Genomic DNA, 14,289 nt, shown 5'->3' on the forward strand with positions numbered 1-14,289 from the left:
CAATAAAAGATTTTTTAGATCAAATTCTAAACTAAAATTAGTCACATAAATCCTTTTTATTTTAATCGATTTCCGTTATAGCTGCAACTATTACGACCATGTGAGCTTTGAAATCGATTTTCCATGGTTATCTAAATAAATATTAAAGTACAAAACTATATAAGTATACACCACATGAACACATCACCTATTAGGATTATTAAAAATAACAGCCAGGCATATCTTTGCAGGTGTGTACTACTCCTCATGTTATCATAAACTTGGCTGAACAAGTAGAATTTTACCGATTTCGGTTTGTATTAATATTAAAATCGTGTTTGACAATAAGTTCACACTAATACCTCTCTATTTCGTACCTTGTCAACTGAGTTATATTGTCTGTAGATAGATATTATCAACTAGAGCCCTGACATTTGTTGGGCCAAGTTGCAACACCAAATTACCATGAGATGGGCGTAAATCATGCATAACTATGTAATTTCAAAATTGAATTAGTCACAAATCAAATTAGAAAACATTATATAATAATGGGTAATTATTGGCCCAATACAAACGAGAAATACGATCCTTACACAAGCTTTCTTCAGTTGGACAATAACACAAATGTGCATATACGAAATTATAATTGAATGCCTTGCGTAATCTTAGTTTATTTTGGATGTTATTTCAATGTTTATATTTTTCAAGCCATTGAACTATTTCCTATTATAAAACATTCATTCAAGCATGTTATTCTTATCATAAATAGTACACCTGTCATCACACTATCAATTTGTACTTTTTAATTACTGGGCCTATTTATATAATCTATCCTGCTGTTATCATTGACTCATACACTACATTGTTTTGTTTAATAATTTCGTATATGCATATAAATATTACTGTATATTAGATCAAAGCCTGATGAGGATCTAATTGATAACAATATTGTTCGCTTATACTCGTTGTTCCAAATCGCAGTATAGGAATTTTCTAAACATTAAGATCTGGTTGAAGAAGGTAAATCAACCAATTCAAAATTCAGCCTCGTTATTTTTTTCTACTTCCAAAAGCTTCATGAAATTTGTATTACCTGAATACTATCATGATTTCCTCACTGCCTTTGAACTTATACTAAACTATATCAAACATGGCAATAGATCGTGTATCCATAATCATACAATATTTCTCCTATTAGTATGATGTGTGCTACTTGTGTTAACATACATAAGTAGTATGTGACACCAATCGAAAGTTGAATGTCTGACAGCAGAACATTGCGAAGCTCAAATAGAAGAGAACGGGGACAGACAAAGAATGGTGTGGAAATGGAGGAACAACAAAGTCTTAGACAATTGATAGACATTTTTCAAATGAAGTATGATATTCTCGTTCACTACAATGCAATATTTTGAAATTTCGAATGTAACTAAAACCAGTAAATGTGAAAACCGTATAGATATCAAAGAAGGCATTTGAAAATATTATTATAGAAACATGAATCCTATAACATTTTTATTCGCTTAAAAATTAGTTTTCCCGATTGTTGACCAAGAAGTCAATTCTAAATAGTAGTACATGAATTTATTTTATAGAAAAGAATTTGTAGTCAATCAATAAAAAAGGGTAAGTGTAGCAATAAAAGAATGAAACAATTATATACACAATACTCTTTTTGATAATAATAATAATAATAATAATAATAATAATAATAATAAAATACTTTTTAATTCACCCATCACTGATGAAAAAAGAAACGTAAACAATGATTATTTCATCATGTATTATGTAACAATTATTACATATATTGAAAATAATGATGAAAGACAATACAATAATTCCTTATATTAATCAAAATGAACCATTCACAACTGCAGTCATATACTGTACAATAGGAGAAGGAGAATTACTTAAATGTTTTAGCTCACACATAGACATACTATTATTATTGGATTATTTATCAATAGTACTAGGAGTTGATTGAATACTAATTGCTTTTTTATTCTTTTTCGTAGATAATGCAGCTATAATCCATTTCATATTGATAAGCATCATTTTTAAAGCTTTAGTCCAATTTTCTTCAGAATTCCCATTCCATCTTAAGTGAATAGTTTAAAAAAAATTTTTTTTAAAAAGAGATACGAATAATTTAGCTTTGTTTCAATAAAGTGATCTAACTCGGTTTAATGTTCTTAAAAGAAAATTTCAAATGTGTTTATTTAGGAAGAATGAAAGCATTCAGTAGCAGTGTGATTTGTAGACACTTTTCTGATATCATATAGGCATTTTGAAGCCATATTAATTTATTGAAAAACAGCTAAGCTCTAATTTCCTTTATTGCATGAATACTATACCTTTCAAGTACCTGAAAGCTGATTAGTATTTTGTAAAAGTATGCAGTTTTCGATGCATAAGTTTTATTTAATTATAATACATATTATCAGCCTGAGGATTTGTGGAGATAAGAGTATTTTTTTTCAGTTTTCTTCATGAGTCGATTTAAGCTAGACCATCATTGAAAACCAGAAAGCACTGAACAGCCGTTACGTCCTAGTAAGGGACTCCTCAGCAGTGCCCATCCACGATCCCGCATGTGAGAATCGGATCCAGGACCTTCGGTCTCGCATTCAAACGCTTATCCTCTAGACCACTGAGTTGGCATTTAACAGTGTTAATGTCTAACTTCAATCGATCCATGATCTTGCTCAACCCTTCATTCATTGTATGAAGTAGATAACTGTCTCACATCCGACACAGACTAGACTCCACTGGTCACGGCTTCTCTCTAAAACTCCGGGAGTCCCATCTTGAAGCTAGTCAATAGTGAACACATGATTATTATCAGTATGAGGATTAGTGGAGATTGCAGTATTTTTACATTTGAATTACATATTTGCAAACTCTTCAGTCGCAGATCTATACTTTATAACGAACTGAGTTTATCTAATTATTTATTCTTTATTTTCAATACCTTGTGTCCAGCTATCTATTTTGAGCGAATTCGTTCCTATAGAATATATTTAACTAAATACGTAAGTTTTAATATTGAAATATTACAGTCTGAAGGCAGCTGATGAGCATGGTCACAAAATATAACTAGTTCAAGTTATTCTGCACAAATAGTTCCCTTTGCCCTATCTTTTTGCGAGTTGTTTTGTTGCTCGGATATATCGATTGCAATGTAATCGAGTCTGTATGTTCAGACCTGTGTGAATAGTGCTTTCAGCATTCTCGCTTATTACGCAACAGTTTTACGGTAGTCTCACAAGATAATGTTTTGATTGATGTTAATAGCATCTTTCTAAAAATTGTACAGAACAGAACAATTAAACCGCATACATAAAGTATGTTCAAAGGAAAAAAATCCTATGAAGTATTTTGTTACTTATGTTTTTTTTTACTGTAACATTATAAGGTATATAACATGCAGTAACTTTCTCCTGCAAATGATGAAGAAAATTCAAAGCTCAGCTGGATAAAGCAGCATTGTATCCGTTGAATTGTAGATAATTTTACAAAGAACTTACTATTACTATTTTAAAGAACATGGTCAGAGTCCATTTAATACCGTTGACCTCCTACCAAAAAGTCCACTTATCGACTTAGAATACGAAGATGATATAGTACTCCGTCTTCTCATTATTCCATCGAAACTTCACTTATCTTGGAAGTCTGATCAACCCTAATGGGCTGGTATCGGACGAAATCTCAGCACGGATTCGAAAAGCTCTTTTGGCTTTTGCCAACTCACGTCACCTGTGGCGAAGGCGAGATATCCGTCTATCAACAAAAGGACGAGTATACTGCGCGGCAGTCCATTCTGTTTTAATTTACGGCAGCGAAACATGGCCTTTAAGAATAGAAGACACTCGTAAGCTATTAGTATTTGACCATAGATGCCTTGGAAATATTGCTGGCGTCTGCTGGGATCACCGGGTAAGTAATAGTGAGGTTAGACGCAGGGTATTAGGGAATGATGGTAAATCAGTTGATGAGGTTATGAATCTTCATCGACTGAGATGGTTGGGCCACGTATTACGTATGCCTGAACACCGATTACCACGACATGCAATGCTGACTAGTGTTGGGGATGGTTAGAAGGATGTTAGGGGCGGCCAAACCAAAACGTGGCATCAGTGCTCGAAGTCACTAACTTCTAGTCTGAGCCATGTTGGTAGATGCAGACTACTTGGTTGGGGTCCGCGTGACTATCGTAACCAATGGCTGGAGATTCTTGGTGACATGGCTCAGAATCGATCACAATGGCGTCGGTGTATACACTCTCTGTCTTCCTTTAAACTGAGAGATTAAAATCGCTTCATATCTTTCTTTCTACAAACTAATTGTTTCTTCCTGTACTATATCCTTATATGCAATCTTTCTTTTATATATTACCACTAATGAATTAACTACTTTTATGAATCCGTCTTTCATCTTGTTGTGCTAATGAGGTAAGGCAACTTGGACGATGCACATATGCGCCTGGTCCTACGTTGTAGCTGACTGACTGTTTTTCACTTTTCACCCTCAAATGTTTCTGAATTTTAAAGAACCCATAACTTTCCATTAGGCTTAGATAAAACTTCGAAATCCTACTTCACTGTTTTTTCTTCACTAAACAAAATGTATACCAATATTTGAAAATAACTAAAAAGTGAACATCGGATTTTGACATTTCAATTATCAATAAATACAATTTCAAGAAAAAAGAGCTCACTTAATCGAATAAATCTGACCATCAGGATCTTGTAATTTTCCCTTATCTTTAATGCGAAAAGGTAATTGTATATTGGATGTATGCTCTATAATTTGTTGAGCTTGATTTAAACAATCTAAAAAATTTATCATAGCTGTATCGAATCTGTATATGTATATCAAAGAAATAAGGCATAGAGAAAAAATAGTTACATTGGATAAATTCTAAAATTTTTAGTGTCAGCAAAACAAATACAACAGCCAATAGATTATGGAGAGTGAAAATGTAGAACACGCCACAAGATGCAAACAGATGATCAAAGGCTAAGTATACTTATTATATAGACACTTCCTCACAACAAACATTTGTTTAGTATTTCCTTTGTTTTTAAATGGTTATCTGGCTGTAGTCAGTTCTGGAAAGAGTCTATTTCAACAATAAACTGAATGAATATGCTTAAGTGGACAAAAATTTGTTGTTTAAATTTATGTGAGAGCGGAAAAACGTTTTATAAGTAACAACAATGATTTCTTCGATAATTCGTTATTCCCCCAATGCTATATATAGCCCTTACTGAACTAAATGTTGCATATGATCAATTTGAAAAATGTGATATATATACATAACTCAACTCACTTGCCGGCACTTAATAATCGCATGCCACCAGTAGTATAATAAAGAGGAAATTCTTTCGATATCGATAGTTGAACCAATTTTGATTGGCTTCCCATTGGCACAATACGATGACTAACAATTTAAATGTATAGAGAAAAAAATAAAGCAAGGAAGACAAAAAAAGTACTCAACACTACGTTGGAATAAAAACAGTACTTTGATAAGAAAGAAAAATTATAATCACTGAATGATTTGATAACTGTGAGTTGGTTAGCAAGATTTCCATTTTATAATGATTTATCCAAAATATATTAGGCATAATTTAAAACAAATTTCTTGACATGAATCGTAAACCAGTTACAAACTAATTGCTTGCTTTTTTGTTGAATAAATCAATATGCTCTGTCTAATAGGTTGTTTATTTTATTATACATTCAGCCTTACTTCAACACCAGAATACGATTCTGTATATTTAGGAACTACGAATCGATACCAAGTACTTAGTTGCGATCCAAATACCAACTGTATCGAATAGTTATAAAACACAATGTGTAAATAATACTACCACATAAACGTGTTCACCACACCATTTAGAAAACTGTGATTTAAGAGATATGTAAAATAAGACTTTTTGAACTGATTAACAAGATATAAATTAAAACTCCTATTCAAATTTAACTACTACTAACAATTACTACTAATTTTATTACATTTCAATAAGTTATATAGTGTGGTGCACTGTTGAGCAGCTTCTCACACTAGACTGAAATAGTTAGTGGAAATTGGATGAAAAATAGGTACCATCAGAACGGCGAGAAAGTGACTACGGGCTAAAATGCTAGAACGTTCAAATTCCTTCTATTAGCAAGGCAGATTTGTCTGAAGTGGGATTCCGTTAGCGCGAAGAACACTCTGGAATCTTCCTGTGGAAAAATTTGAAATACAGACACTTTCTGACTGTATTGACTTAGTTCAACTTTTTAAAAATAATTACGTTCTTATACAAGCCACGTTGTGATCTGGGGACCAGTCGAATGGAGTAAAGTGTTGAAGTAGCAGACTTAACACTTCCTCATCTACTTCGCTTTTGACAACCAGGTGATATCCCTAGTTATTACGTACAAACGAGGTGGCTAACAACCGGGTAGATAAACCTGTACTTAATAAATAGCTTACATAAAATCAGTATATACCAATTAATTTATAGAAGCTGAAAGGTAAAACTGTATTGCATTTTTAATAAATAACACAAAGAGTACTATTAAATAGTTATTATCACCAAAAAAGAAACGTGAGTAATATACTCAATTTACTAACTTTTGAAAAGTGTGATTCAGTTTCTTCCCAATGCACTGTAATAATAAAGCACATTGACCCCAAGCTGCATTGATCTCTTCCCAACCAACCTTTTGAAATATAACAAAAAGCAATAACCATAACTATCACGGTATTTCTCTCTCTTTGTATATATATTCCTATTGTATAACTGTTCAGTAACTAGATTGTGTATATTTATATTCCTCCAACTATAAGCTTCATTGTGACCTAGAATTTATTATTATACGATTTACCGTTCTTAAATTATACTCAGTTTATTAATTACTGTCTCCCACGTTCATGGCCACTTTTTGGCTTTATTGTGTATAAATGTTATTTTCTATTTTATGGTGTGATGCGGTCTGTTTGGCTGGTATATAAACCAAGTATGGCTGAAATAAATTATTCGCATAGTGGAAACTGTTATTGGTGTTCTGGACGCAACTGTACGGGCTAGACGAGCAAAGAACCAATGAGGACATTGGACTGATCAGACCGGTCGAACGTCATTGTTTTAGTATAGTACAAGAGTGAATAAGTCGTATTTCGATTAGCGAATAAATTACGCGATAGCTAGCCTAACTTAAAGTCACAACAGTTGTACTGTTCTACTTCTAAAAACCAAATTAATGGTATTGAGAGGTTTGAGCAGGTCACGTTTAACGTATCGCTTGAGAAGTTATTGCAGCTTAACAATGAGATTATATAAAAAAACTATTGCGTCTAAAATAAGATCTTAGACTTGTAATATACTAGTATATTGAAATCATTTATTTATAATTTTTCAGTCTTTAATTAATATTAACGATTATCGAGGAATTTGATTATTTGCAGAAGCTCAGTCAAATTAATGTGTCTGTGTCTAGAAAAGTCTATCGTCAGCTGAATGAACATTTGATACACTTTCAATATACTTCTCACTACATGAGGACAAGAATCAATATTTATCAAAGTGTTACCAAAAGACATTAGTTACAGATCAGCTATATTGATTAAGTAACAGGAATATTTTGTTTATTTGTTTAAGAACTTATTGGAACATAAACTTATTATTAATCGTTAGGCGGGAGCATTTGAAATTCTTGATCATATTAAACAGGCTTTCGATAAATTAAAGTCTCAATTAAACATTTAATGATCATTTTGGTTTGTGTACATAATTTAAGTAATAATGATTGTCAAGACACTTACAGGACGATTGGGCAAACGACCAAGATGTAGTCCATTGATTACACCAATATGACCATCGTACCATATAGGAAAAGCAATATTAAGTACATTTGTACGCTGTAATCTATGTAAATGATTTCGAGCATAGCTTAGTCGGGATTCTAAGCACTGCATTTCTTCTTCTGCTTCTATTAAGGCCAGTTTTTGATCATTATATTGAGTTGTAGCTCTAATGGATGAGATGAGATATATATATATATATATATATATATATATATATATATATATATATATATACAGTTACGAATACCCATAAATACATGTTAGTAAACAAATGTTGTGAAAACTTTACATGAATAAAACTCTTCTTTGACCTGTATCAGAAAAATTAGCGCCTATTCATACTACCCACTTGACCAATTTGAATGTAATGCCTAGATTCAGATCATGCTCTACTGCGAGCGCGTATCTGTCTGCGTCTTACTGGACGTCGGAAAGACGCTGCAAGTAAACATCTTAGGGCCCTACTTAATGATAGTCAAGCTAAGATTATATTTCAGGAACAACTAGGAAAACAGTTAGGCAGCCATGTATGTGATGCCCACCCCGAGGCAGCATGGAATGATATCCGAAAAGCTGTGGAAACAGCAGTGACATCTGCCAGTAAGGTAAACCAGAAGGTTAGGGAGCAACACTGGATCTCAGCAGCATCTATCTCACTGATAGATGCTCGGAAACTCATTCCACCTGGCTATGAACATAATGAAGAGCGGAGTCAACTTAAGCGCAAGCTGACAAGAAGTCTACGCAATGATCGTGAACAGTAGTGGGTAGCGAAAGCAAGAGAGATGGAAAAGGCAGCGGCAATAGGTAATAGCAGACAATTGTTCAGACTCGTTAAGGAAACCGGAATTAGAAACCCGACTGTTAGCGAAACACTCTCAGAGAAAGATGAACATATTATTCATTCTCAATCCAGGAGATTGGATCGATGGGCAGAACACTTTAGGGATCAGTTCAACTGGCCTTCAGACACACTTCGGTTTCCCACGATCTCTAGTCAACCTGAATGGCAAGTTAATGTAGGTCCTCCGTCCCTTTACGAAGTTGAAAAAGCCATAGGAAATCTGAAGCGAGGGAGAGCAGCAGGCCCTGACAGGTTTACTCCTGAGATTTTTAAGGATGGTGGTCCAGTATTAGCAATGAGATTAACCGAGGTCTTAGGTAGAATTTGGGAACTGGACGTAATCCCATCTGACTGGTCTCAGTTACTGATTGTGCCAGTCTATAAGAAAGGACAAAAGTCCTCTTGTGACAATCACAGAGGAATCAGTTCGACTAATATAGTGTCTAAAATATTAGCTTCAATAATACTTTGACGCCGAACCAGAGCTCGTAAAGAACAGAGTAGAGAAAATCAGGCTGGTTTTCGACCTGGACATGGTTGTATAGATCAGATATTCACACTACGTCAGGTTCTAGAACACAGACACACATTCAGACGCCCCACAACGGTAGTATTTCTCGACCTTAAGGCGGCATTCGACTCTGTTGATCGTGAGGTTCTATGACAGTGTTTGTCACTGAAAGGAGTACCAAAGAAGTACATTAACATTATAAAGGCTCTCTACTCGAACACAACTGGTAGAGTGAGAGCTTATGGCGAACTGTCATCAGAATTGATTACCTTAAGTGGTGTTCGTCAGGGCTGTCCACTATCCCCATTCTTGTTCAACTTTGTCATTTACGTACTTTTAGAGATAACATTTTACTCGTCTAGATTTCCAGGGGTTGAACTTCTACCACGAGGTTCACTTGTTGACTTAGAATATGCTGATGACATAGTTTTATTTGGTGAAGATTCTGACAAAATGCAGAGTCTTCTGACCACTCTAAACAACAATGCAAGCATGTTCGGGATGCGATTCTCTCCCTCGAAATGCAAAATGTTGCTTCAGGATTGGGTCACATCGACACCCGAACTAGTGATAGGGAGTGAAGTAGTTGAGTGTGTCGACCGCTTCACTTATCTTGGAAGTCTCATCAGCCCTTGTGGTCTGGTGTGTGACGAAATCTCAGCACGGATACAGAAGGCTCGACTAGCTTTTACCAACTTGCGTCATTTATGGCGTAGGCGAGATATCCGTCTATCAACCAAAGGACGGGTTTACTGCGCAGCAGTTCGTCCCGTCCTACTTTATGGAAGTGAAACATGGTCGGTAAGAGTAGAGGATATTCGTAGATTACTAGTATTTGATAATAGGTGTCTTCGAAATATTGTTCGTATATCCTGGGACCATCGAGTAAGTAACACAGTTGTTAGGAAACGGGTACTAGGTAAGGATGGCAAATCCATTGATGAAGTAGTGAAACTTCATCAGTTGAGATGGCTGGGACACATGTTACGTATGCCCAACGACCGACTACCTCGACGTGCTATGTTCAGTGGTATAGGAGTAGGTTGGAAGAAAGCTAGAGGCGGCCAAACCAAAACATGGCACAAGTCCATGAAGTCACTGACAAGTGGACTGAGTCATGTTGGTAGGTGTAGACTATCTGGTTGGGGACCACGAGATGATAGCAACCGATGGTTAGAGATCCTGAATGACATGGCTCAAAATCGTTTGCAATGGCGCAGGTGCATCCACTCTTTGTGTTCTCTCAAATTCTAATCTTCTGAATTCTTCATGTTCCTTTTTTCCTCTTTCCAAATTTATTTCACTGGATTATACTCTTTAAATAACATCTTCAAACCCTAATCTTCCCGATTACTGCTTATACTCTTGCTACCTCTACCACTACGGTATTTGAATCGACAATTGCATCTCTGTGCTAATGTGGTGTGGCAACTCGAACTGATGTACGTACGTACGAAGTTCTACGTTGTTACTGACTGACTGACTGAGTTTGAATGTAATAGTCGTAAATTGTCTTCACCTTCTTAAAGTTTCGCCTTTTTGTTAAATAAGATTTCGTGAAAGAATTCCACAAATTAATTTATCTTGTCAAGATTATGCATCAACAGTGGTCGTACTTTATAACAATAAATTTAACCGTCTATTAGACTTGAAATAAAAGAGCTTTAGGCACACCCATATTCTTGTCCTGTTCTGTCAGTCAGTAGGCATAAACAACTTACGACCTAGTACAAATGTGCAGTGGTCAAATTAGTCACACCGCATGACGATAACGACAGAAAGTTAATAAGTGAGGACCACAAGAGACGAAATAGTTGTAGTAGAACTAATAATAAATACTACCAAAAGGAAGATAACACAGTTTTGTAGTTTATCAATAAATTATTACTATATACATGTGATCGGGTTCTCGATACTCTTTGTTTCTAAAGTTTGTTTTCTAAAACATGCAAAGAGAAAAGTCACGTCAAATGTATAATCTTTAGGTTAGAAGTATACCGTTAGTTTGCGCACATAAATAGCAGGTTTAGTAAACTTGTCCAGAGGTTTCAAAATACTCACACTTAAGTATTTAAAAGTTATCGTAATTGAAAACTGGTATGTCTTGCTAATTGAACACTCAATCTGACTTCTTAGTCACTTCTTTTAATCTCAGACTAAATCTACACGGCAACTTGAACAGAAGAGCTAAGGTGCCAAGTGCAAAACCAAAGACTAGTAATAAAAATTTATTTGATTTCCAAAAGAAATTTTTAAAAATGATTTATGAATACACCACTTTTTGTATGATTCATTGAAAATTAGATTAACAGTCAGATTTGCATGAAATGAACTAAGTTGTATTTAGCAACAATAATTTAATAACTTACTATGTGAATACATATTTACCATATTATATAATTAAGGATCTATAATTCTTCTTCAAATGTGATGAATAAATGTCATACACGATTGGGAAACATCATTTTTACATGTCATTTGCAATTCGATTGATTATTACTTACTTACTTACTTACTTACTTACTACTTATTACTCAATATATCAGAAATAACATATTTAGAAATCTTAGTTAATAGATATTTAGCTCCCTTATACATCAATCACAAACCAATCTACACAGTAGGAATCACAATGGATCACTTCACCTATGTTATAGTAGCATTAAAATGTTCATTAGACAAAAATGATAGCTCCAGAGATGTGAATTACCGCGAGAAAGAATTCCGTGTCAATTTGAATAATGACAAGAGATTATATTATCAAGTAATGAATGTAATATACAATGCCTACAGGTATATCAGTGCAAAAATATTGATCAAAGGAAACTCACCTATCTAATTCTTCCGTACGCTTTTCTAGTTCAACTGTATCTTGAATTATTTGTTTATCTAATTTGTCATTTTCAATTAATAATTCATTTAAATTGGATTGTAAAGCATTTAATGTTTGTTCAAGTTCACTTACATTTGCACCGTATTTTTTACGATTTGATGTATATTTTTTAATATTTTTATCTATTTTCACAGCATAACTACTATCACCTATGTTGTTATTGTCGTCGTCGTCGTCGTCGTCGTTATCACCACCCCCATCATCATCGTCATCATCATCAAAATAATTATCACTATCATTGTTATCATCAAATGCAAGACTTAATACAGAATCAATTAATGTTGAATCGTTAGCCAACTCGTTGTTTGCATCATGAACAGTAGTATCATCATCGTCAACGATGTTATCAAATACAATTTTGTTTTCACTAGATGTGATAGTGCTATGATTTTCAGGGACTTGATCATGTGATTGAGTGATTGTTTCACATGAAAGATTCTTACTTTCCGTTTTCTGGGTTGACTTTAATTTAAACGCTTGTTTAGACTTTAATTTAGCTTCAATTTTCCCAGCAGTCGAATCAAGGTACGATAAGTAAAATCTGGAAAGTAAGGACAAAGAATATATATAACTACAAAATTCGACAAATATTGTTTACGCATACACAATGAAATTCTAGTTTGCTGTTAAAAAACCCATTTAACTTAATACATAAAATGTAAATTTTTTATGTAAGGGATGTCATTAATACCAGAGTAAAACCTTGGCAGTGATACCAGAGCGGATCGCTTAGATGTAAACCACATCAGTTTCAGTAAAAGTCAAATGACAAATCTAGTTAGTTATAACTTCAAATATATTTCCATCTACATTATTTCTCTACAGGTAATGTAACAACTACAACGTACATATGAATATTGTACTAAATAAACGAAATGTGAAAATGAACATTTACTGTAAATATAAGCAACAAAGGAATGTGTATGTACAAAAAAAAGTCTTGTACAATATATATGTTAACGACGGATTATAATGTAAGTGGCGTAAGACTAATATATAATTCATATTAAATATGTCATGTATATACGGATTTGTCTTCCACGAGTAACTTAAAAGATCATACTGAATAATAGGAAAGAACGCACAAGGTAAAACTAAGAATACCGACTTTATCGTTTACACGACGTATCACAGGAAAAAATTGTTGTGCAACTGAACAAACCGATGACATACATAGAGTGGTGAAAGTAGCGATTAGTTGTTGGATTGTGAATAAACATACTAGGACGGAATTGCTGTCTAGCGGTCCCTGACTGACAGTGGTTGTCTAACCAAATCTAGTATGTGAAGTAAAACTATGTAATTCAACAATCCCTACAACCCTCTATACTAAACTGTGAGTTGAATGAATACATAGATGAACAAAGAATATTTCTTACATTAACTGAAATTTGATTCGAATAATAAATAGAGAGAAAAAACAAAGCGATACAAAATTATATACTCACTGCAAACATTTCATTTCTTCTTCCTGAAATTCTAAACATTGTTGTTTAGCCAACAATAAAGTATCAGCACATTCCTGGCATAGAGGATGATCAACTTCAGTACGACCACTTAATACATCAAATAAACAGGCATTCACCTAGATATGTAGTAAATTAAATTGTAATTACGAAGACGGGAGGTCACAACAATAGTAATGTCCAGCGAATTAACAAAACTGAACAGACTAATTACGCACAATGAAAATAATCAGATACAATGAATATAACGTAAACTATGTTTTGTTATACAATCTTAAGATACGATTTTCAAAAGTAAAACGATGTAGATAACTGAAAGTATTCAATTAGTTTTGCTTTTAAAACATGTAAAGTGGAATCATAGAGTAGACGATGGGGGAGTTGGAATCAAACTTTAGAAAAGAAAATTGCAGGACAATTATTGAAGTAACAAATTTAAGGCGATAAAGATGTTCAAGAAATATCTTTAGCCTAGAAAAAAGATCAAAGCGAGCTACTGTAAAAACTGCAGGAGAATTCAATCTAGTTATATAATTAATTTGTAAAATTGTTGGATATTTATGGGAACTAGAAGGACGTCCAGAAACAAGAGAAATCTAAGGTTAGAGACAGATCACAAAATTATATATATGAGCATTTTATTAGGGCTGTCAATATTGAATTTCTTGTTATTTTAAAGTTCATAACTGATATTTGGTGGTTGGACACGATCATCAGGAATCCATAAACCTAGGT

At 33.9% G+C, this 14,289-nt stretch overlaps 1 protein-coding gene across 2 annotated transcripts in view; it reads right to left on the reverse strand.

Moving 5' to 3' along the window:
• Positions 1-573: 573 nt before the first annotated feature.
• BECN1_1 (Beclin-1) overlaps positions 574-14,289 on the reverse strand; it is a 38,734-nt gene continuing 25,018 nt past the window's right edge. For both annotated transcript variants that reach the window (XM_051214899.1, XM_051214898.1), the window contains 7 exons: positions 13,537-13,673; positions 12,027-12,629; positions 7,799-8,006; positions 6,608-6,696; positions 5,312-5,422; positions 4,697-4,840; positions 574-2,077 (listed from right to left, as the gene is read on the reverse strand). In XM_051214899.1, the coding sequence (XP_051068084.1) occupies positions 1,933-2,077; positions 4,697-4,840; positions 5,312-5,422; positions 6,608-6,696; positions 7,799-8,006; positions 12,027-12,629; positions 13,537-13,673 (1,437 nt within the window). In that variant the 3' untranslated portion in view covers positions 574-1,932. The remainder of the gene's footprint in view (positions 2,078-4,696; positions 4,841-5,311; positions 5,423-6,607; positions 6,697-7,798; positions 8,007-12,026; positions 12,630-13,536; positions 13,674-14,289) is intronic.

Source organism: Schistosoma haematobium, chromosome 2 (assembly GCF_000699445.3).
Source record: "Schistosoma haematobium chromosome 2, whole genome shotgun sequence".
NCBI lineage: Eukaryota > Metazoa > Platyhelminthes > Trematoda > Strigeidida > Schistosomatidae > Schistosoma > Schistosoma haematobium.